This window comes from Camelina sativa, chromosome 17 (assembly GCF_030686135.1).
Source record: "Camelina sativa cultivar CO46 ecotype springtype chromosome 17, ASM3068613v1".
Lineage (NCBI taxonomy): Eukaryota > Viridiplantae > Streptophyta > Magnoliopsida > Brassicales > Brassicaceae > Camelina > Camelina sativa.
This window is the reverse complement of record NC_141896.1, coordinates 16,301,708-16,325,663: the sequence shown is the minus strand read 5'-3', so window position 1 is coordinate 16,325,663 and position 23,956 is coordinate 16,301,708. Positions and strand designations below refer to the sequence as shown.

General features: G+C 39.1%; 4 protein-coding genes and 1 pseudogene across 8 annotated transcripts; 1 reads left to right on the top strand and 4 right to left on the bottom strand.

Moving 5' to 3' along the window:
- Positions 1-670: 670 nt before the first annotated feature.
- Positions 671-4,992, bottom strand: LOC104757561 (extra-large guanine nucleotide-binding protein 3). 2 transcript variants are annotated; one of them, XM_010480313.3, is made up of 9 exons: positions 4,639-4,992; positions 3,078-4,150; positions 2,844-2,981; positions 2,636-2,740; positions 2,364-2,543; positions 2,110-2,284; positions 1,762-2,018; positions 1,501-1,673; positions 671-1,414 (listed from the first exon to the last, which is right to left on the bottom strand). In XM_010480313.3, exons 2-9 carry the CDS (start codon positions 4,017-4,019, stop codon positions 808-810), a joined length of 2,577 nt encoding a protein of 858 aa, XP_010478615.1. In that variant the 5' UTR covers positions 4,020-4,150; positions 4,639-4,992; the 3' UTR covers positions 671-807. The 2 variants fall into 2 exon arrangements, with proteins under 2 accessions (XP_010478615.1, XP_010478616.1); XM_010480314.3 differs by having other exon boundaries at positions 4,411-4,906.
- Positions 4,993-7,528: 2,536 nt separating this feature from the next.
- LOC104757560 (pentatricopeptide repeat-containing protein At1g31920 pseudogene) lies at positions 7,529-9,577 on the top strand (annotated as a pseudogene). The gene has a single exon (XR_015586951.1). The product of XR_015586951.1 is annotated as a pentatricopeptide repeat-containing protein At1g31920 pseudogene (transcript).
- An 82-nt stretch (positions 9,578-9,659) lies between these two features.
- LOC104757559 (phosphomevalonate kinase, peroxisomal) lies at positions 9,660-12,957 on the bottom strand. The gene is made up of 11 exons (XM_010480310.3): positions 12,757-12,957; positions 12,484-12,538; positions 12,165-12,315; positions 11,940-12,037; positions 11,679-11,785; positions 11,533-11,585; positions 11,036-11,413; positions 10,857-10,961; positions 10,508-10,735; positions 10,296-10,418; positions 9,660-10,105 (listed from the first exon to the last, which is right to left on the bottom strand). Exons 2-11 carry the CDS (start codon positions 12,489-12,491, stop codon positions 9,839-9,841), a joined length of 1,518 nt encoding a protein of 505 aa, XP_010478612.2. The 5' UTR covers positions 12,492-12,538; positions 12,757-12,957; the 3' UTR covers positions 9,660-9,838.
- Positions 12,958-14,709: 1,752 nt separating this feature from the next.
- LOC147923868 (aquaporin NIP3-1-like) lies at positions 14,710-23,956 on the bottom strand. Of its 3 annotated transcripts, XM_087493552.1 has the most exons (4): positions 23,760-23,956; positions 15,732-15,956; positions 15,291-15,571; positions 14,710-15,189 (listed from the first exon to the last, which is right to left on the bottom strand). In XM_087493552.1, the coding sequence occupies exons 1-4, from the start codon at positions 23,892-23,894 to the stop codon at positions 14,856-14,858; spliced, it is 975 nt and encodes a 324-aa protein (XP_087349678.1). In that variant the 5' UTR covers positions 23,895-23,956; the 3' UTR covers positions 14,710-14,855. The 3 variants fall into 3 exon arrangements, with proteins under 3 accessions (XP_087349678.1, XP_019095051.1, XP_087349679.1); XM_019239506.2 differs by lacking the exon at positions 15,291-15,571 and having other exon boundaries at positions 14,728-15,189; XM_087493553.1 differs by lacking the exon at positions 14,710-15,189 and having other exon boundaries at positions 15,287-15,571.
- Positions 20,581-23,263, bottom strand: LOC147923869 (uncharacterized). The gene has a single exon (XM_087493551.1). The coding sequence runs from the start codon at positions 23,133-23,135 to the stop codon at positions 20,844-20,846; it is 2,292 nt and encodes a 763-aa protein (XP_087349677.1). The 5' UTR covers positions 23,136-23,263; the 3' UTR covers positions 20,581-20,843.

Below are 23,956 nucleotides of genomic sequence, written 5' to 3'. Positions count from 1 at the left end.
AACTCAAACTGAGGATTCAGGAACCCTGTGTGTAAACATCTGCCACTGTGGGATTCACTAGATGTTTCCGTGGCCCACGGTTGCTCCCGTGATTAATCCTCGCTCTTCTATGCAATCCAACGGCCTGATTTCCCTCGGTGGCTTCACGGTCCATTGCATTATCAGCTCGAGTTCTCGTAGAATCTGCAGAAACCAAAACAAGGTAAAGGATCAAGAGAACAGGAAGAAGAGTTGTTGTAGAAGATGAGAGCTTCAAGTGACCCATTACTACTCTTTTCTTTCTAGACTAAGAATTGGCAAAATATGGGTTTGAGAGAGTTGAAATGATGACAATAAATAGAAAGAAGAAAAGAAGATAAGATGGAAATTGAAAAAAGTTTGCTTTGCATTGAAGTTACTCTCATTACTCACATGATAGTGTTTGTACAGTTCACCAAACTTCTCCTACTCTTTGCTAGTTTTTAAAGTTGTATAAAATATCATATTATTCTTTGTCCAAAAGGATCACAACAATTCACTGATCATCCTACAAGATTAGATATGTTTTATTCTCTAGACAAATTACTAATCACTATACTAGCTTTTTATTACTTCTTTCTTAAATCTTCACATATACTATGTGTGAAAAAAATCTCAAAAGTAACAATTTGGTTTGCCGATTTCATTAATATTTACAAAACCTTATTTCATTCAAACAAAAAAAATTCTACGAACCAATAACCGAATTTAACACAAAGATTACAAATAATTTTATTCTTCCTCTTCCCACATCATCTCTCTACTTAATGTTTAAAATAACACAACAAATCATGAATCAAGAGTTTCCTCCGGTCTATATGGGGAAGAACTCATATCCGTACTATAAAATGAATCTTCTCCATTACCATTTAAGTAACTCTCTTCCTTCTCTTCATCCCATTTCAAAACCTCTCTCACATACTTAAACCCTTCATCCACATTCCCACGGTCCCTAGCCCTAGCTTGCCACACAAACAGTTTCTGACCCGTGATAGACGAGTAAAGAAGCTTGAACTTCATCGCTACGTAGAAGAAAGCTTGGTAAGCAAGTGACTGCACGTTGTTGTTCGTTCTCACGGGAGAGAAATCGCTGAACCAGTCGCAAGATGTCAACGGCGCACGGTTCAGCTTTTCCTCGAACTGATCGTACTTGTTTAGGATCAAGATGAAAGGTGTGTCTTTGAAACACGGATGCTTAACCATTGACTCGAAAAGTTCTTTGCTTTGGATCATCTTGTTCTGAAACTGGACTGTTCCACTGCTTTCAGGTGCAATGCTTATCTGATCATAATCACTTAAGCTGATGCAGAAGACGACTGCTCGTACATCTTCAAACATTTCTACCCATTTGCAGCTATCGTTCATCCCCTTTGCGTTTACGCGGATAAGCTGGTACCTGAAAACAGAAAGGATTGGTGATAGTAAGTACCAAAATTTACGTTTCAAGATTGTGAAAATTGAAGGTCAGAGCCATGTAGATACTTTGGCTGCGGAGATGTAGATGCGTCTTGGTTTTCTTGATAAGATTCAGACATTGGACTATGTTCATTGAGAGAAAACTCCATGAAAGCTAAACCATTTCCTTGTGTAACACCTTCCGCGTATACAATATCTCGCTCCGAAGGCTCATATTCGTTGCTCGATACTTCCATGGCCTGAAAACGAAGCCTTGTTAACATTTGAACCAATATGGAAAGCTTAACACCAAAACACAAACCCACAGTTCCATGTTCCATCCCATACCCGGCTTAAGAAGTACTCCGCAACATCAGGAAGGAAATGAAGCTCATCTTTTCGTCTATATGTTGCTTGTATCGCTGGATCTTTCCAAACTTCTTCAACCAAGGGAGCGTATTCACGTGTTGCGGCTGGGAAAAACGCATCAAGATCACCAGTTGCTATAATATCTAGAAGCCAATCCGAAAAATGCTTCAACCTCGGGTTCAAGGTATATACACATTGTGGTGTAGTGATAGTTCCATCTTCATTTGCTTCCTCGCCTGCAAGAACAAAAACATTTCAAGAAAATCAAGAAACAACACATCAACAAAAAATCAAATTTCATCGTTATCTAACGCAAAAAAATGGTACCTCCTGAATCTCCTTCAACCGCGCTTAAACCTCTAGTATGAGATAAAGCTTCCTCTTCAAATCGTTCTCTTCCATCAAGTAGGATACTGAGATATCTATACATATTGCTCTGTACCATCAGCTTAATATCTTGGAGCTCTTCCACTGAAAACTTGTTCCCGTACAAAAACTTGGCCTGATTCAATCAACAAGAAATATCCATAAGCAACCATTGATTCCGCAGATGGTTATCTCTTTAGTGTTTTCCACAATACCTGTTTGAAGATAGTGCTAGTTCCAGACCCTTCAATACCAAGAAGTAGAAGCTTCTGAATCTTATTATGCTCTATATAATTCGGAACAGGAACATAATTGCTCGGTGGTTGTACCGTTCCGCGAGGTTGTCCTTGAGGAACAGGTAAAGAAAACAGTGCACACATAAACCTCGTAGATGCCTGATTAAGCCAAACACAAAAAAAATTCATGAATACTTCTTTCAAAATAGCCACACTTTTATAAGGATCTGATGAAGAGTTAATTATATTACCTTCTCCCAAATGTTTCCTCGGATATTATTCTGCCCTTCTTCCTCATAACGCCCATCATCGTATACCCAAAAATGAGTATCTCGTGGACACTGTACATTTGCTAGCTGAAACATATACACACACACACACACACACACACACAAGGTTTTATCTTCAATTGTTTTTGGACATGTGACACTTACAAACAAGAAAAATATCAAAAGTTACCTTTAAAATCCTTAACTCAAGCTTTGTGATCTCCCGACCGTTAATATAAACTTCAGTGTTCCCATTGCTAGCATCCGGACACAGCTTCCCCGTGAAGTTCAAATTCGAGCTTATTACTCTATCAGGTTTCTCTCCTTCCTGTTCACAACAACATTATAGCCAATAAACACCAAAACAAAGCGACTCCAACCCCAAAACAAGTACCAAAACCATCATTATGCATATATGTATTACCTTGCCCCATAGACCAGATTCTTTATCATACCAATATCTACCAGGTTTCAACTTCTGAGGTGGTAAAGGACAATTAAGCAACTCAGCCATTTCCTCAGGCTTTAACGGATACCCATTCACAATCAGCTGCTCTGGTCTCAACTGATTAGCAGTACACTCCTTCTCCGCTTTCATTATCTGTTTAACTTCCAACGGACTAAGCAACCGTGACAATACCCTCGAATGCTTCCCTAACTTAGACCGTTTCGATTCATCAATCGCTAGACCGATGCAACTCACACACTTCCTTCCTTCAGGCATCGAACCCATCGCTCTAAGAACACAGTTCCCACAGTACTTTTCATCACACACAATACAAGTTTCTTTATTTTCCCATTTTGCTTTCCCACATCTATAACACTCTCTCTTCTTCTTCTTCTTATTCTTCTTCTTACTCCTATTCGTAAACTCATGTACCTTCCTCTCCCTCTCCCTCTCTGTCTCCACATTGTTCTCCTCCTCTGCAGCAGCGTCTCTACCTTCTACCTGATCATGATCATCGACAGGTTTGAACTTCACAACAGGTCTCCGAATCTGATTCCCATTCTGCCTATGATGACCAGAAACTGGTGATACAGAAGCTGAGCCAGATGATGACTCAGGGTTATTATGCAACACAGAGACCACAGACTCAGAGCTAGCTGGTGAACCTCTAGGGCTCTGACCTGAAGAGCTTGTGACTCCTCCGGCTATACGAGAAACAGGTAAAGGGATGGGATTGTTCACACGAGAAGTAACCTCAAGAGGTGCTACTCTAGGGATATCGTGGACAGGAGTAGGACCAGTGTACTCTAAAGCTATGGAGTAATCAAACTCAGATGGGTTCTCAGGTAAAGGAGCTCCAGGTGGAAGCATCTTTCTCACCATCTCTTTCCAGCTTTCACCTTCTTCTTTCTTCTCCATGTTTTTACAAAGAATCAAACGAGTAACCACCAAATTGGGAAATTTACAAGATGACACCCTGAAATCTCTCAAATCACATCACCACCATGTCAAAATCAAAGCCTCTGATTTCGAAAACAAAACAAAGGTTCCTGGTTCATCATCAGACACAAAGACAATAAAAACGAGAAGAGTAGATTAGGACAGGATATGTAATTAAATGAAATCAAATTGGATTTGTCATACATTCTATAAAAATCAAAGTCAAAGAGCCGGCAAATATGGACGTTTCATTGAAACCTAAAAAGGAAAAAATACTTTTAAATACCATTTTGACAAATTCATTGGTCAAATCAATTGGTCCATGGAAAAATATAATTCAACATCTAACCAAACCCACTAGACCACTTACCAAATCGAAATTGCTGAGGATACATGCAAACAAATTTTCAGATCATGAGTTTTGTTGTTTATAGATTAAGCAAAATTTAAGTAAGAGGAAAAAAATTACAACTTTTTGAGAAAGAATGAAACCAAAGTTAAGCTAGCTAGCTGTCTCAAGGAAAGACACAAAGCCACCAATTAAAGCTAAATAGAACAAAATTAATCTTTTGTGTGAAAGAAGATGAAAAAATCTTACCTTTTTTTTGCCAGAGAGAAAAAAAAGTGTGGAAATAAATAAACAAAAAAAAAAAAAAAAAAAAGCGAAGCTGAATCTGAGAAGACGAGAACTCGGAAGAAGAAGAAGAAGAAGAAGTAATAGGAGGAACGAATCTGTTTTGGTTGCTGTGATATTTGTTTTTGTTCTCTCTGAGAAAAAAGAAAAAAATAAAAAAAAAACAGGGAGAAAGGAGACGGCAGAGAGAACAGAGAGAGAGAGACGGTGAAATCTATAGAGAAATGAAATCGATAAAAGGACCCACGAGTCTCTCTCCCTTACATAGTTCGTGACGATGGAGACGGGTTTCTCTGATGCGCGTGTCTTTCACTTCTTATTTTCTAGCGAGTGCTCACGACCAATCTAATTATTTGGTTCCAAACACACACACTAGTTAACGTTTACCCCCACGCGCATTTACGCGCGTGTCTCTACACTACAAATGTACAAACACTCACAGCTTAATACTTCCTCCGTTTCAAAATATAAGATGTTTTAAGCAAAGCACGCAGATTAAGAAGTCTTTACTTTTAAAAGTTCAACCAATCAGAAACAATACTGCATAATATAAAATACTAAACTAATCTAAAAGTTGCATTGAAATCTGAAAACATCCTATATTATGAAACAACAAACTTCTCCAAAACATCTTATATTTTGAAACGGAGGGAGTAATATTTTTTTGCATCTTTTTAAATTTTTTTAATTGTCAACGTTTAAATGATTTTTATCTTTGTAATTAACTTACAGTTTATAGAATTAGTTGTCCACTTGTGTATGAAAAGTTGAAAACCGTTGAGAATTTAATTACAAGAAGGGACTGTATATGCTAACCAGTGTTCTAAAATGCGGCCTACGCGGGTGCCTAGGCGGCGGTTATACGCTATGCGGTGATTGAGCGTCTCGAATTTTAGCTATGCGGTAATTTATGCGGTTTTAAATAATTCGGACGCCTAATAGCATTTAGGCGGATATTATGCGGTCTACGCGGACGCCTGTACGGATTCTAGGCGGTATGTTGACTAAAATGATAAAAAGTACTGTAATTAAATATTTTTTAAAATATTGTTTTTGTTTCAAATAAATATTATAATTAGCCTCTAAAGTCTAAACTTATGAAATTTAATTTGCTTCCAAAGTAATTATAAACTTACATTTTGTCAATTTTACAAATTTTTGAATGGATTATGTTTTTTTTTGTTTAAATTGTGAGATTATTATAGATTCTAAACTATTTTGATAGATAAGAGTTTTGTTTTATGTTTTTCTGAAATTAAAGTGTATAAGTTTTCATCCTATATATATATGTAAATATTATTTTTATGTAAATATATATTTATATATCTAAAATATATAATCCACCTAGATTCTGCTTAGGCACCCGCATATACGGTTAGGCGCTAGGCGTTTGTCCACCGCGTAGCAAGCGTATAGCGCGATTTAGAACACTGATGCTAACTAATATGCGCATAAGAGTTGTCGACTTTTAGATATTTGCGTCATTTAAATCAAAAAGAGCATGTGAGAGGTGACATTATTATTGTGTTTGTGACGTTGTTGTTCTTGGCCGTATTAAGAATCTCTCTGTTTACATACTAATTCTCTCTCATCTTAATCTTCGGGAGAGCCTAAATAATGAAATGTTGTGATTAAAAAAGCAGTTTGATTCACTTTCTGGTAGTGGGAGTTCAAATGTTGACAGAAAACACAAAAGGTTCTGCGCCAGTTTAGATGAAACACACTATCATTAGTCAAATTTGTAATTAGTACCAAGCTTAATGGGCGACCCACCCTGTCTATTATCTTTTCACTATTTTTTTTTTCTTTAACTATAAATATCTATGTGATATCAACAAAAAAACGGTTCACCAACACAAAATTGACATTCTATTTGTAAAGAGCTTACACAAATTTCATAGTACTATCTTAAAGTTTAGCTAACAAAACATAGTGTTTCAAAAAAAAAAAAAAAAAAAAAAAAAAAAAGCTAACAAAACATAGATAACGGCAACAACCGAATCAAAATTTTGGGATTCGCTTAGGTTTCGATTACTACATAAGAATCAAACCAAACCGAACCAAAATTTGGGAATTCAGTTTGGTTTTGAGTACTACATAAGAACCAAACAAACCAAACCGAATCAATACTCGGGATTCGGTTTGGTTTTGGATACTACATAAGAACCGAACAAAACCAAACCAAATCAAATTTTGAGATTCCATTTGATTTCGAGTACTACACAAGAACAAAATGTTCTTGGTTCGGGTAAAACCCGAGAACCAATAGTACCCACAAAAACCTAAAACTAATACAAAACATTACTCACAGTTCTTGGTTTGGTTCGGATTCAAAAGTTTTCACCATGTTTTTTGGTTTTTTACTATTGTTTTTCCAGTCCGGTTGTTTGGTTACCTTTGGATTTGTAACCAATCAGAACCGAACTCATTGGAATCATAACTTTTACGGGTCTGATTCTATTTAAATTTGAATACCCATACCAAACTGAACCAAATTTTAGTTGGTTCCTATATGGTTACCAAATTTTCATATCCAAAATACCCGAAAACCTACAAAACCTATGTCTGACTCCAAAAGAAACCCATGTGATTTGATTCTTATTTTACAAGGCTTTTGAACTTATTTCAGTTCTACAGGTTGTGAGAGGATTCATTTGTCAACATAATCTGGTTTTGGTTTCCGACTGCTAAATAAAGCCTGTGCGTTCATGTTTCTTGTTTCTATTAGTTTTTTGGTCTAGAACCGAACCGAAATAGGCTTGACAAACAAAAAAACCGAACCGGTGAATCGTGTTTGAATCTCAACTTTTAAGGTAGGTCCCAAAAACTGACAAAGCATGGAGAGAGAGAATCTAAAGCACCCACTCTCTAGTCTCTATTCTCTCACACCCCATCACAAACTTATCAGAACTCTCCAAATAATTTACTAGTGGCTCATATTTGCCATGAAAATCTCACGAAGATGAGATTCAAAACCCCTCCCCTAAACAACATTCAAATCTTTTCCGGACACCCATGGTTACGAGGAGAGAGAGAGGATGATTAAGTCACCAATTCTACAGTCTCTAGTTTCTTCTAGAGACGATTTAACTCATAACCCAGAAGCAGTCAACACCTTTAGAGGTAAAGAGCAAGAAATTTTATACCTTTTGAAGAGATGCAACGACGTACACGAGTTCAAGCAAATCCACGCCAGATTCATCAAGCTAAGTTTTCTCTGTTCTTCTTCATCATTCTCAGCTAGCAGCGTTCTAGCAAAATGCGCTCACTCCGGATGGGACAACAGTATGAATTACGCAGCTTCCATTTTCAGAGGATTCGATGATCCCTGTACCTTTGATTTCAATACAATGATCAGAGGTTATGTTAACGAAACGTGTTTCGAGGAAGCTTTATGTGTTTACAGTGAGATGATAGAGAGAGGGATTGAGCCAGATCATTTCACGTACCCGTGTCTTCTCAAGGCTTGCACTCGTTTGAAATCGATTGGAGAAGGGAAGCAGATTCACGGGCACGTGTTTAAGCTTGGTCTTGATGATGATGTGTTTGTTCAGAACAGTTTGATCAGTATGTATGGAAGATGTGGAGAGATGGAACTCTCTTCTGCTGTTTTTGAGAAACTTGAATTTAAAACAGCTGCTTCCTGGAGCTCAATGGTCTCAGCTCGTGCAGCAATGGGAATGTGGAGCGAATGCTTGATGCTATTCCGTGAAATGTGTAGAGAAACGGATTTGAAAGCGGAAGAAAGCGGAATGGTTAGTGTTCTCTCGGCTTGTGCCAACACAGGTGCACTCAATTTGGGAAGGAGCATTCATGGCTTCCTGCTGAGAAACATAAGCAAACTCAACATAGCAGTTCAAACTTCGCTTGTAGATATGTACGTTAAATGTGGATGCTTAGAGAAGGGGTTGCAGATATTTAAGAAGATGGAAAGTAGGAACAGTTTGACTTACAGCGCAATGATCTCAGGACTTGCTTTGCACGGAGAAGGAGAAGCAGCTTTAAGAATGTTCTCAGAGATGATCCAAGAAGGTTTAGAATCAGATCATGTTGTCTATGTCAGTGTTCTCAATGCCTGTAGCCATTCTGGTCTTGTCAAAGAAGGCCGTCGAGTCTTTGAGGAAATGTTAAAGGAAGGTAAGGTAGAGCCAACGGCTGAACATTATGGATGTCTTGTAGATCTTCTCGGAAGAGCCGGATTGCTCGAGGAAGCCTTGGAAACTATCCATAACATGCCTATCGAGAAAATTAATGATGTTGTCTGGAGAAGCTTCTTAAGCTCGTGCAGAGTTCATCAGAACGTTGAGCTAGGCCAAATAGCAGCTCGTGAACTGCTTAAGTTAGCCTCACACAACCCAGGTGACTATTTGCTGATCTCTAACATGTATTCACAAGCTAGAATGTGGGATGATGTAGCTAGAGCTCGAACAGAAATTGCTACCAAGGGTTTAAAGCAAACCCCTGGTTTTAGCATCGTCGAGGTAAAAGGTAAAACCCACAGGTTTGTTTCACAAGATCGATCGCACCCTCGATGCAAAGATATCTACAAGATGCTAAACCAGATGGAATGGCAGCTAAAATTTGAAGGATATTCACCGGACTTGACACAGATATTGCTAAATGTAGATGAAGAAGAGAAAAGAGAGAGACTAAAAGGACACAGCCAAAAGGTGGCTATTGCCTTTGCACTTTTGTATACACCTCCAGGGTCAATCATTAAAATAGCTAGAAACCTCAGGATGTGTAGTGACTGTCACACATATACAAAGAAAATCTCCATAATCTATGAAAGAGAGATTATTGTAAGAGATAGAAACAAATTTCACCTGTTTAAAGGTGGAACTTGTTCCTGTAAAGATTATTGGTAGATTTGGATCATTCGTTTATTATCTCTATTGTTAAATTATTGTTCCAGACTCTTTACAAGCATATGAATATATACCAATAAGAGAAGCAGCCAATGAAAACAAACACAAACGAGAACATTTCAAAATCAACCTTACTTTTATTTTCCCGCAAGTTTTCCAAGAGTTAAAAAGACCTTACAATGGGTGAAAATTGCACAGTAAAGTGCTTACACCAAGAAATTTAGCACCCAAGTCTCTATATGCAAAACAGTATACTCAACCGAACTCGGTGATGCACCTATACCAAACAATGTTGATTACTCAAGATGAACTGATGAAACGCCTGAAGTAATACCTGTGGTGCGTGGATCACCACTTTCTAGGCAAACGCCATGTGGATCTTCTCTCACCAACAAGGCCAAAACATTTTGTGAACTCCATGCTTGGGTCAGTTTGCTGCCGGAATCCCCTAAAGTAATTGCAAATATGGCATCAAATCCACCAGCTCCAGGAACACCAGCAAATAGAACCCCTTCAGCATTCATTGTAGAATCCAAAAGTTGAGTTTGGGATTCAGGCTCTATCTGCAATTCCATGGTCCCTCCAGGTTAATGAAGATGCAAAACAAGTCAATTTGTTCTAATGCACGAAATGGGAACCCCTTATAATTCTACAGCCAGCCGAGTATTTTATGCATCAACACAAAGTTGTCATGCACAAATGATCGGTTGAGATCTGAAGCAAGTATCAAAACAGAATTAAAAACTAACTTACCGGCACTCCAGCAGCCTCACCCATCTGACGCATAAGAATTCTGATCCCCAACATAGCTTCTCTTGCTCCTAAGAGTTCTTTAATAATCGCTTCATTGATGGGTTCAGTAGCATGTAGCACCCACTAAAAATGAGATACAAGAAGGAAATCAACCAAGCTTCTCCTTGATGTAACATATCTAATGCAATCAATACTCAACTACTGAAAAATACCTGTTCAGAAGTAAGCACACTACAAGACTTAATGACTCCTAGATAAACATCCCAGTGGTCTTTAGCTAATTTGCTCAGAATGTTTAGCTTAGTTTCCAGTTCTAAATTTGCTTCTGACAACTTCTGCCAATTTTCTCGTGCCTTCTCTGGATCAGACATTTGCCACTTCTTTACAGCACCAACCATTGATGGTGTGGAAGATCCACCACTTCCAGGTTCTCCAAGGAACTATATAAGACAACACTTTTGTTATTACACCAGATTCCACAAAAGTCAAGGAAATAAGAAGTTAGTGAGGTTCACATCGGGGTTTTCCAGGGTGTAAGTTTAGGTCTGATTGTTTGCTTACAAGATTCATCAGTGGCGGTAAAGAGATCTCAGATCTCTCATGGTCCCAGTTTCCCTTCAATATTTTGCCAATAACTTCATGTAATGGCAGACCTGTTACTGCAACCTGCAAAACTTGGGAGTCAGAATACTTCCATCCTAAGTGAAAATATATATTACAGCAAACTTCTGGATAAGAACCTGAGCCGATGACAAGACTTCTGGAGAGAAGCGAACATAACGCTGACTCCCATACACAGCACAGCTGACATCAAACCCACTTCCGACCTTCCCTTGTGCAAGACAATGAGATGTTTGTGCTATCATATGGATAACATCTAGATCACAACAACCAAATTTTCCTTCTCTACATGGTTCAGATAGGTCAACTACTCCAAGGTAATGTAGCAGAGCTGCAACCACAGCTGTAGTCATTGCTGCAGAAGAACCTAAGCCAGTTTTTGCTACTTCAGGCTTGCTATTAGCACCATTTGACTCGGCAGCGTTGAATGTGATTGATGCAAAAGGTGCAAGGGAACCCAACGACTCTGGTGTCAATGGAAGCCCACGTGATTCTATCTATGAGAATAAACAAGATTATCAACAATTTGTACAATCATCTCAAGAGGATTTGAATAATCAAAGGAAAGATCAACAAATGCAAGTGTACTTTCAACAGTTTTCAGCAAAGAAATAACCTGGTTCCGATATGAGTAGAAGTCATTGGAGCCTAAGATTGTGATATCAAGACCTGCAAAACACATTTAGAGAAACAGTTAGAAATGCTTCTTTGTCTTCGTTAGAAATGATTACAAAAAAAAAAAAGTAGGGATTTGAAGATTGCCTTGCAAGAAGAGTTTGTGCAATGCTTCTTTGTCTATGTCTGTTGCCAAATGGGCAGCAGCTATAGCATACTGAATAGCATGCTCTACAAAGGGGTTTCTTGAATCACTGATAATGGAAAAAAAAAAAAAATGTAAGTGCTCTATCACCACCTATATTTGACAAGTGACATCTCGCTACAGACACATACTGATATGCCAAAAAAAAAAAGACTTAAGGTAAAAAATTGAAGTGACAATTGAACAAGTCTTTCGGGTCTTGCCTCGCAGACACACACTGAAGAGTCAGCTGTTTAAGTGACAGTTTATACATGCTTTCTCTTGAGAGCTGTGGTGATGTTAATTTCACATCTGTCCATTGCTGGAAAATATGTAAACAAACATACCAACAATTGTTTTATCAGCCGTCTCACACAACAGTATTACCCATAAAAACTGCAACTGTATTACTTCTCGAATAACACACAAATGGGAAAGAAGATGCATACCCATGCCCAACTTTCAGACTTAAGTTCTTCATTGATCGGCTTCACAATCGCATAGAAGCGTGCATTTGTACTCAACACAAGTCCTGCATTTGGCTTCTCAAGTATGAGGTAGCCTCCGGCCATCAACACCTTCCCAGGAGCAGAAGCAACACTGCATCAAAAGATCTTTTAAGAACAAAAAAAAATTTCCAAAAAATCCGATCCCTTTTACTCTCTTAAATCGAATAAGCCATTTCGCGGATTCATCAGACTGGGAGATTTCTTATAAAAAGGCAGCATAATATCCCTAAAAATAGGTTGAGAGAAGAGAAGCACTCACACAGACATATCCGAAGAGTGACAAAGATGATCGCTGATCAAAGCTCAGATTGACCCTAAGATCAAAACAAATTTGCAAAACTCTTAAAGCGAAAGCGAGATAAAAACTAATCAAAGCGCATGCATAAATCCACATATACAGTGAACAGCGGAACATAATCGATTGAGAAGACCTAGAACTCGAGCAACCTTGAAAACCATTCGCTAGATTGATTTCGTTAAAATATGAACAATTTAATCGAAGTAGTAATAAGGTAAGCATAAGAAAACTTACTGATAACCACTGTCTGCGATTGGATATCTCCCGGAAGTGATCGGAATTTTGGAATCGGCGGCAGTGAATGACCGGCGGGACGAAGAGTGGTAGATCGGATTTGTTGGACTAATCAGGGCGCAGGGAAGGAGAAAGAAACAAGAAAAGGTAAGGTGGTTAGGGATATATATTTATGGGTTTACTTAAAGTATTGATAAGGATAAAATAGGAACTTACCACGAAAACCAAATTAATAACAGACACTTTTTTCTTTTTCTTTTTTTTAGTCAATTAAGTTTTGACTCATAAATTGTTTTGGAGCATAATTAATATTATTTACTGTTAGCTTTTTTATAATATGGTTATTACCATTACCATTTTAATGTGACCAACAAAACAATTATTAACATTTTATAATTCTTTGGTAATATTATTTTAATTTATTATTAACATTTATAATTCTTGACCATGGTAGATCATAAGTTCTCATAATTGCAATCAATAATAAATTCAGAGTTAAAAAACAAACAAAAGACCACATTAAAATAAATTTTTTACAGAATTTGTTAAAAATGCCCCTTTTGATATACCCCTTTTCAAAAATACCCTCTTTTCTGGTCATTTTTATTTATGCCCTCTTTTAATTTTTAATGACCATTTTACCCTTAGATGAAAATTATTTTATTCAATAAAAAGAAAAACAAAATTTTCCCGCCAAAAAATTTCCGACATATTTTCCCGCCAAAAATTTTTCAAAAAAATTTTCCCGCCAAAAATATTTTTGTCAAAAAACTTTTGATAAAAAATTTCGAAAAAAAAAAATTTCCCGCCAAAATTTTTCCCGCCAAAAAAAATTTACAAGGTTTTTAAAAGGTTTTATAAGGTTTCTACCTTATAAAAGCCTTATAAACACCTTGTAAAGGCTTTTACAAGATTTTTTAAAGAGTTTTAAAAGGTTTTTTAAACAACTTGTAAACGCTTTTACAAGATTTTTAAAAGGTTTTTAAAAGGTTTTAAAAGGTTTTTAAAAGGTTTTTAAATGGTTTTCAAATGGTTTTTAAAAGGATTTTTAAAAGGTTTTTAAAAGGTTTTTAAACACATTCTAAACCCTTTTACAATGTTTTTAAAAACCTTGTAAAAGTTTTTATAAAATTTTTAAAAGGTTTTTAAACACCTTTCAAATGCTTTTAAAAAGTTTTTAAAAGCGTTTACAAGGTGTTTAAAAACCTTTTAAAGCATTTACAAGCTTTTTAAAAGCATTTACAAGGTTTTTAAAAGCGTTTACAATGTGTTTAAAAACCTTTTAAAAACCTTGTAAACGCTTTTAAAAGTTTTTTAAAAGCATTTACAAGGTTTTTAAAAGGTATAAATTTCAATATTTTTGGCGGGAAAATTTTTCGATTTTGGCGGGAAAATATTTTTTTTTGGCGGGAAAAAATATTTTTTTCGGGAAAAATTTTCAATTTTGGCGGGAAAAAAATTTTGGCGGGAAATTTTTTTGGCGGGAAAATATTTTCGATTTTGATGACTGTACATTCTTGCTGTCACTCAAAAAGGGTAATTTGGTCATTTTGTATATAAAGAGGGGTAGTTTTAAAAATGGTCAACATGAAGGGGTATTTTTAAAAAGAGATATGGAAAAAGGGGTATTTTTGAGAATGCCCCAATTTTTTATTAGAAAATATTTTTTCGTTTTAGTATTTTTTATCATATAAAGTTGAATGTTGGAAAAAATCTTCGAACATATAAATTTTCGTAGGCTTCCGCTTCTTAATCATTTTTTTGTTATAACTGCAAAATTTAGATTTCAACCTTTAAATATTTTTTTTTTTTAAAATACCGAATTCATGATTTTGTATCCGTGTGTTTATGCTCTTTTTCAATGAAACTACTAGATCAAGAGTCTATAAGTTCTCTTGGTTCTTTATTGTTATTGTTTCGCGCATATAAAATAAAAATATATAATGAAAAAAATGAAAAAAAATATATATATATATATATATATATATACATCATTTTATTAAACCAGAAAAGACAAACACACCAACAAATATATGAGATCAAAACCCGAATGTAAGATGGGTACTAGTGTGGTGTGTGGAGATAAGTACATCAATCTTTCACTCGAACTTACATGTGACATTACATTTGTCGTCGATTTTAGTAGGTGATGAACATATAAAATAATTCTGGTTTGAAGGATCAACCACTCGTAGAAGACAATTCTCATCTTTAGAAGCTTCTTGGCGATCTCTCGATGAAACTTTATTGCAATTTGGACGAATAATCTCTTTATATGATTTTTTTGTGGATCGTAACATATCGTAAGTCCATGCACCTGATAATGCCCCGATGATCGGTGAAACTATGTACAACCATAAGTCCTTATAACATCCCCATATAAGTGCAGGCCCTAAGCTTCTTGCTGGATTCATAGATGCTCCCGAAATTGGCCTAAACCAATTTATGAAAGACATAATATAATGTTTTATCATACATTTTACAATATATATATCCATTGAAAAAAATGTTAGAAGGGTTTATAGCTTAATTACCCGGAGAAAAGGATGTCGAGTACTACGGTAGCGCCGATAGCAACTCCTGCGAATGACCCGGTTGCTCGTTTATCAGTAGCAACAGCAGATATAACGAACATTAGATTGAAAGTAGCGATGAACTCCATTATGAACGATGTCGTGTTGGAGTTTGAGGGATATGTTCCCACATAAACATCTCCCTTGAGGCTACAGACGTTGTCGTTGAGATTGAACACAAGCCGTAGAGTTGCGGCCGCTAAAGTTGATCCGAGAACTTGAGCGGCTATATACCCTGGAACCTATAAAGATATCGATTACAACGACATTACATATACAATTTGTGGGTCTTGTTGGTACGTACTATGGTAGTTATGACAATGAAAAAAAGTATGTGAAATGAAAGAAAACAGTATGAGGCATTTTTACTAGCGATATTGATGTTTTTTTTTAGTTATTCACCTGATTAAAAGGGAACCTTTTAGAAGAAGCAAAGGCAATAGAAACAGCAGGGTTGAAATGTGCACCGGAGACGTGACCAATTGAGTAGATCATAACCATTACGGTTAGTCCCCATACCAAAGCTATACCAGGAAGTGTCACCGGTTTACCGTACGTCTCATTTACCACGATGGCTGAGCAGCCGGCAAATATCATAGTGAATGTTCCCACGAACTCTCCAATCAACTATATATAGAGAATACAACAATAAGATATGTTTTTTTTTTTTTTTTTTTTTTTTTTTTTTTTGACAACAAAAGATCAGCTCAAACGAGCCAATTGGTTGGGAAATCGTTTACAAATAAAACTTGGTGCGGAGATGTACGCGCTTGGCGTGCCAAAGAATCCGCCCTTACATTAGCATTTCTAGAAATTAGAGATAAAGAGAAAGAAGAGAATTCCTCCCTATCAGTCTTGATGTCGTCAAGGTACGCCGAGAACGCTGGCCAGTCGGAAGGAGAAGACACCATCTTCACCAAGTCTGAGCAGTCGGTATAAAAAGCCACCTCTCTGAAGTCATGCCCAATCATGCAGCGCATCGCCCAAAGGAACGCTTCAACTTCAGAATGTAATGGAGATAGACTTCGTCGGAAATTCTTGGCACCCAAAAACGGCAAACCTGTCTGGGCGGAGGTACAACACCATCCAGCACCTGCATACAAATCCCCTGCTTTCCAAGATCCATCTATGAAGCATCGGTATCCCGAAAAAACCGAAGGAAGGGAGGTTGTGGCCACCCTAGCCGGGGTCTCCAAAACTGCTGGAATGGTGGGATATGACACCGGGTCGTCCTCGACCTGAGCCTTCTGCCACGCTGCAGCTTCGCCCTCTGCTAAGCTAACAATATCCTCCGGCCGCTCCACAATATTTTCAAAAACACGTGCATTCCGTGCTTTCCAAATAAACCACATAAGCCACGGAAACGCCGCAACATGGGCCCCAGGATTCTGCTGACCCAAAAAATGATCAACATTTGCATATACTGATTCCGTCGGGAAAGAATTTGGTCCCACTGGTACATGAGCTAGAGCCCAAACCTGACGGGCCGGAGGACACACAAAGATTGCGTGATTGATAGTCTCCACATCCGCGCCACATCGCACGCACCGTAAGTCGCAAGCAATACCCCGTCGTCCCAAATTTGCCGAAACCGAAATACACCCAGTTAAGACCTGCCACATAAAATGTTGGATCTTAGGTGGGCAACGAGCCCTCCACACGCTAGCCAGCAGGGGGGTAATTTCCGGGCCAGAGCCAGTGGCCGCAAAAGTCCGAGACACGTCATGACGTGCAGTGTGATAGCCAGATTTGACTGTATACTTCCCTGTTTTCGTGAAGTGCCAACCAAAAGGATCATCCTTTTGATTACCACCCAAAGGTATAGCCCTTATGAATGCAACATCAAGTGGGTCAAAATGCTCATTAAGCATATCCAAACGCCAAGTATTAGTTTGTCGATCAATTAATTGATTCATTTGAAGAGAAGAGTCCTTTAACGGACCCTTACTTAAAGCTGGTCTCGGAAATTGAGCTGGTACCCAAGGGTCAGACCATATAGAAATGGTGTCCCCAGAGCCAACCCGTTTAATAAGCCCTTTATTAACCAGAGAGCGAGCAGAACATATACTCCTCCACCCATAGGAGGGAGAGTATGACCTAATTGGATCCAAAGGATGCGTATTCCTATAATACCTACTTTTAAACACCCTGGCAAACAGCGACTCTGGAACGTCTATTAGACGCCATAGTTGCTTGGCTAATAATGCCGAATTAAAGTCATCCACATTCCTAAAGCCAAGACCACCCAACTGTTTACTAACACATAATTTCTCCCAGGCAAGCCAATGCATGCCCCCTGTCTGACCACTAGTACTCCACCAAAAATTTGCCACTGCACTGGTAAGCTTGGATGTTATTGTTTTTGGTAAACGAAAACAAGACATCACAAAAGTTGGAACAGCAGTAGCCACAGATTTAATCATCACTTCCCTTCCCCCTTTTGATAGTAAACTTGCTGTCCAACCATTCGTCCGACGCTGAATCCGCTCCCTAACAAAGGAGAAAACCTTAGTCTTAGCCCCACCCAAACTCTCAGGTAAGCCCAGATACGATCCCATACCACCCAGGGTTGTGATCCCGAGAACGTCCTGAAGTTCGGTTCTTGTCTGCTCATCAATCTTGTGCCCAAATTGTACCGATGATTTTGTAAAATTAATTTGTTGACCCGAGACAGACTCATACTGTTTTAGAATATCTAAAATAACCCGACATTGTCCTCTATCCGCCTTACAGAAGAACAGACTATCATCGGCAAACAACAAATGCGTAATAGGCGGGCATTTATTTGCCACTTTGATCCCGGTAATAAGTTTATCCCTTTCTGCTTTCCGTATATTAGCAATTAAAGCCTCTGTGCATAGGATAAACAAATAAGGAGACAAAGGATCACCTTGTCGCAACCCCCTCTGTGGAACTATCAAACCATTCGGCTGACCATTAATAAGAACCCTATACTCTACCGAAGTGACACAAAACATTATCCAGGAAACCCATGACTCGGCGAAACCCATCTTCTGTAACAGAGCTGCCACAAAATCCCACTCCACCCTATCATATGCCTTGCTAATGTCTGTTTTGATGGCCATAAATTTTCCTTTACAAGACGGGTTTGTGCGCAAACCATGAAACATCTCTTGAGCTATAAGGATGTTATCTGAGATCAGCCGACCTGGGACGAAAGCCGATTGAGTCTCAGAGATAAGACCTGGTAAAACCCTCTTAAGACGTTGACATAAAATCTTTGATATAATCTTGTATCCAACGTTACACAGACTAATCGGCCGTAATTCTGCCATTCTAGTTGGCTTGGCCACCTTTGGAATAAGGCAAATATGGGTTCGATTTAGGCCTTTGTCAAAAACTCCCTCCCCTAAAAATCTATTAACCAAATCTACAAGATCCGTCTTAACTATACCCCATGCTTTTTGGAAAAACAAAGCTGTCATCCCGTCTGGGCCAGGAGCTTTATCCGGGTGCATCATAAATAAAGCAGGCTTGACCTCAGCCTCTGTAGCGGGTGTTGTCAGCCGCTCATTATCCTCAGCTGTAATAACCGTATTGACCTCCCGTAGGACCTCCTCAAAATTCTCCGGGTTTGTTGAAGTAAACAAATCCTCAAAATAAGAGACCGCCGTATTACATATATCCACGTCCTCGGTTGACCATATGTCATCCTTATTAAACAAACCCGTGATCCGATTACGAGCCCGTCTTTGCTTTGTTAAGGCATGAAAATATCTGGAATTTTTATCCCCCAATCTCATCCATTTGCTCCGACTCTTTTGATACCAGTAAATCTCTTCATCCACATACGCCTGGCGTAAGCGATTTTGTAAATCCGAGATTGTATCAGGAGGAATTGAATCATCTGCCAAAACCACCTCCAACTGCCGCTTTAAATCCTCAATAGTTTCCCTACCATATGGGACTTGTGATTTACGCCACTTTGAAATGGCCTTCCGACAACTCACAATTTTATGCACAAAAGCACCTGAATCCTGGTCCCTGTCCCCGGCCCACCCTGACGCAATCGCATCCATCAGCCCCGTCTTTCCAATCCAGCGGCGGTCAAACATAAAATTCCTTTTCCCCCGCGGCCTTTTAGCCCCAATAGTAATCACAAGAGGCTTATGATCAGAGGCTATCATTGGTAAATACTCTGTTACCGTGTCCGGGAACAAATCATGCCAATCCTCATTCCCTAAAGCTCTATCCAGCCGACAACGAATGGGTTTCTTATCCCGCCAACCCCTCCAAGACAAACAATCACCAATATAAGGAAACTCCAAAAAACCACAATCCCGAATCATCCCGTTAAAAGAAAGAAAAGAGGAAGGATGACGTAGCTTCCCTCCCCTTTTTTCATGATTCCCTGTCATCTCATTAAAATCCCCAACCAAAAACCAAGGGGTGGACCGATTAGAACTAATTCTTAAAATCCGTTCCCACACCAGATCCCTATTTTTGGGGACCGGATCCCCATAAACGAAGGTTAAGTGGATTATTCGGCCTTTGAAAACCGCTTCAATGTCGATTAATCTGTTAGATTCAAATAATACCGAGACCTGAAAATCATCCTGATTATAAAACAGAGCCATACCACCACTACAACCAATAGGATCTATTGTTTTTAAATTTTTATACCCAAAATGACCAACAAACTTTTCTAGAATGGGGGTAGGTTGTTTGGTTTCCATGAGAAACAAAAAATCAGGTCGATGTTTGGACCATAAATCCCGAAGATTACCAATTGTGGCCTTATTACCCAGGCCTTGACAATTCCAACTCACAATATTCATGAAAAATAAAAAGATATTATGGGAGTTAAAACACCCAAAAACGCCTCCTTCCACCGTAAAGAAGACATATTAATAAACAAGCCCACCAAAAGTTTGCATAAAGCCCAAAAAAACAAAACCTCCGAAAAAACCTTGGTACCACCAAAAGGGCCTAAAGTCAGATGTACAAAATCCATATCAATAAAACCAGACCACACGAAGACCATGAGGCCTCCAAAGCCCAAAAAAACAAATTCTACCAACAGTGAAGAAGAAACCCGAGAATGAGAAAAAGAAACATGCAAAGGTAGCAACCGGGTGAAACTTAACATTAACCGTAATGCAAGGCTCAGCAGGCCCATTAAAAGCCCGTAATCATGAGTCCACAAATTAACCATGATCACAACCTGAATAAAACCATACCAAACCCAACACAAAAACAAGAAACAGAAGGAGACAAAACACCCAGAAAAAGGCCAGCAAGGAAATATTATTACTCGGGAAGGAGAGATACATCGGGTACAACCCTGAAAAGTACACACCAAAGGTACAATAAAAAACAGAAACGAAAAACAAAAACAACCAAACGGGACTCCCGTTAAACACTTATTCCAGAAACCTAACATATGATAGATCAAAGAAAACAAAGCAAAAAATAAAAATTGCAGCCGGAATAACAACCAAGAGAGAAGACCGGTCTCCACAAACGCTTGCAGGCCTTGACACACTAAACACATTAATCAACCGATGGGGTTGGAGGCTTTCCTCCTTGGTGAGAACTGATTTTCCCAGTCAGTCCAGCACCCTTTGTAACAACCTTCTTGCGTGGAGATGTTAAGGAGCACAAGTTCCGTTTCTTGGTACTAGCCCCCGGGAGAGCACCCTTTTGCTTGACCTGTTTGACCCGCAGAGCCGGTACTGTTCCCCCTGCTTCGTCACTACGTGACTGATCCCCAGAGCCCTCCTCCACAACAGCACTAGCCGGTTTACTTACCGCTTGATCAGAGAGGTTTACCTCCCCTGAGCTCTCTTCGACAACTTGCACATCCGATAGGATAACCTCTTGGGAAAGCTCCTCTGTCACCGCACCTTGCTCCTCCATGATCTCGTCCATAAAACCCAATGTATGAGTGTCCCTAGAAGGGAACTCAGGCCCTAACAAAGCATTGAGATCATCCGAAAAAAGCACCTCCTGCTGCACCAAAACCCTAGAACTTGGCTCTGTTGCATTCGCATCACCAGTAGCAGGAAATAAATCCTTACACACCCTCTTGTCCACACCTTGTGCAAGAGCTGACAAAGATTCTACAGAAGAGTTACCAGTAACGACAGCCTCCTCAACATTAGGACCCAAAAAATCATCAAGCATCTTTTGCTCCTCTGCAGTAAAGGTAAGTCCCACAGCACTTGTGCTATGTTGAATCTGATCATTCTCCGAGATCGGAACCTGAGAGGTTGAAGCTGTTTCAGGGACCACAGGCACCGACTTTTTCTCAAACCGCGCCTCCACAGGAACTCCCCTCTTAGGCTTCCTCCACTTACCACTGAAACCCTGACCAGAACGATGATTCACCGCCTGAGAACCTGCACCACGCCCCTTCCCAATAGCAGAACCTTGAATAGGCACACCTGAGCTACCACCACTCAAACCCGAACCATTCCCACTAGACACACCATTCACCGTTGCTCCCTTATAGCTCTGGAGCTTGTCCTCTGGCCGAGGTTCGAAACCATCCTCTACCCGCTGCTTCCCCTTGTCACCAAAAAGTGGACAGCGGGACACATCATGACAAAGACTGTAACAACGCCTACAGTACCCAAAGAGCCGCTCATACCTCAGAGAAATTATCGTCTCCTCACCACTATGAAATTCGACTGTGGCATCGAAAATCAAGGGTTTGAAGCCATCCAGCAGGATCTTCACCCTTCCATTGTCCAAATCGACCTCCTCAACATCACCCAAATCAGCCCCAATGGTACGGAATGTCTCATCAGCCCAAAAGTGCAGAGGAACCCCCATCACACGAACCCAGAACTTGATGAGGTAAGGGTATCGTGGATCCACCACCGGCTCCCAACGGACCAAAGAAAGCATCCAATGATCAAAATGATAAGGCTCCATCTTCAGGACCTCCTGAATGTCATCCTCATGATCAAAATCGAACTGGAATCTTCCCAAACCCAGATCAGCCCCTACCACTCTCTCTTCCATCTTCCAAATCCTTGGCAGCATAAACAGCAACGCCTTCATGTCTTGCATCATGGGATTCATACATCGCCCAATGAGAGTCCTAGCATAACCTTCAATCAAAGCCGTATTATCAAACTGTGGAACCTTTATCTTTAGCTTGCCGCCGGACCCGGAGGAAACCCCCTTCATACCCTGAAGCAACAAAGTACTTTGAGACATGACTTGCGTTGTGAAACAAACCCGTAAGAAACACCCGAACCAAGAAGGAAGGTAAACCCAGTAACACCACAAAGAGAAACGAAGAAAACTGAGAAAAAAGATTTGTCGAAACAGGAGAGGATGAAGAATACACACAGACCATGAGGAGGCTTTATAGTGTGGACCGGAAAGCCAAACCACAACGTCACTCAGAGTCGGATCCACAAAAGGATAGAAAATCTCCATCCCGCAAGATCCGCTACCGAAATCCCCCACAATTCGACACTGAATTACCGCGCAGACTAAATCACCATCCAAGCCCAGAAATGACAAGAGATTCCCCGAAACATACTCCACAAGCCCCTGAGTTAACACCCTCTCAATCCAATCACACCGTATCCATACGAAATCGACAAATCCGAAATCAGCTCCAGTAAAACCCAAGGCAGCAAGGGAATTAAAAGCTAAATACATCCCCGTAAATCCTCCCCGTGAAAGCAACCAGAGATATGGAATTAACCGATAAACCCTCAACGAGAAAGCTCCAGATCCTGAAAATCCCCATTGCAGATCAAAAAGATCCTGATCCAGACGAACCGAAGAAGCCAAAGAGGATCGCAAGGCGAGATCCACCCTCATAAAACCCAATCGAAACCGAATCACAACCAAAACGACACCCTCAGAACCTTAAAGACCAAACTCCATATCTTCGAGAGAGAGTTTTTCTCCTATTATCTCTACATATATGTACTATATTTAGACAACAATAAGATATGTTAAATACTATATTATATTATAATAAGATTCTTTGGAAACTATTTCATTTTTGAGTCACATAATGCTGCAAGCCTGCAACATCCAAAATTCAAGGTGTTCGATAAGAATGAATTGAACCTATAACGACACTTAAGCTACTATTTGTACTTTTGTTGTTTTGGTTGTTTTAATTTTAAAATAAATTCTAGTTATATCTTAACATATGCATTTCAACGGAAATACTTTTCAAAAACATGAAAACACAAAATCTATCAAATCTTATGAACGATAAAAATATAAGATTCAAATTTTAAACGTGATCACAAAGTGGTAGATCCATCATTTGTAACAAAGAGATTTGAAATAGATGTTTGTTTGGTTTGACTTTTATACATCATAAATTAAGAAAATTCAGTAACCAAAAATTAGAACCAAAATCAAGATTAAGTTTGTCTAACAAGGATAAAACTTAGAAAACCATGTCGCAATATAAAACTTGTCTCTCACCTTTTGAACGAACGATACGGATACAAGAGGACCGGAGACATCCTGTGACGAGGAATGATTCCCGGATTGACCATCTTCGATTTCCAAGACGGTGATTTGAGTCTGAGTAGTAATATCAGAGATCTCGGGCGCCATTGATGGAACTATGGTGACAGTTCTCCAAACATGTCTTCTAAAATCTCCAATAAGAGTCAACC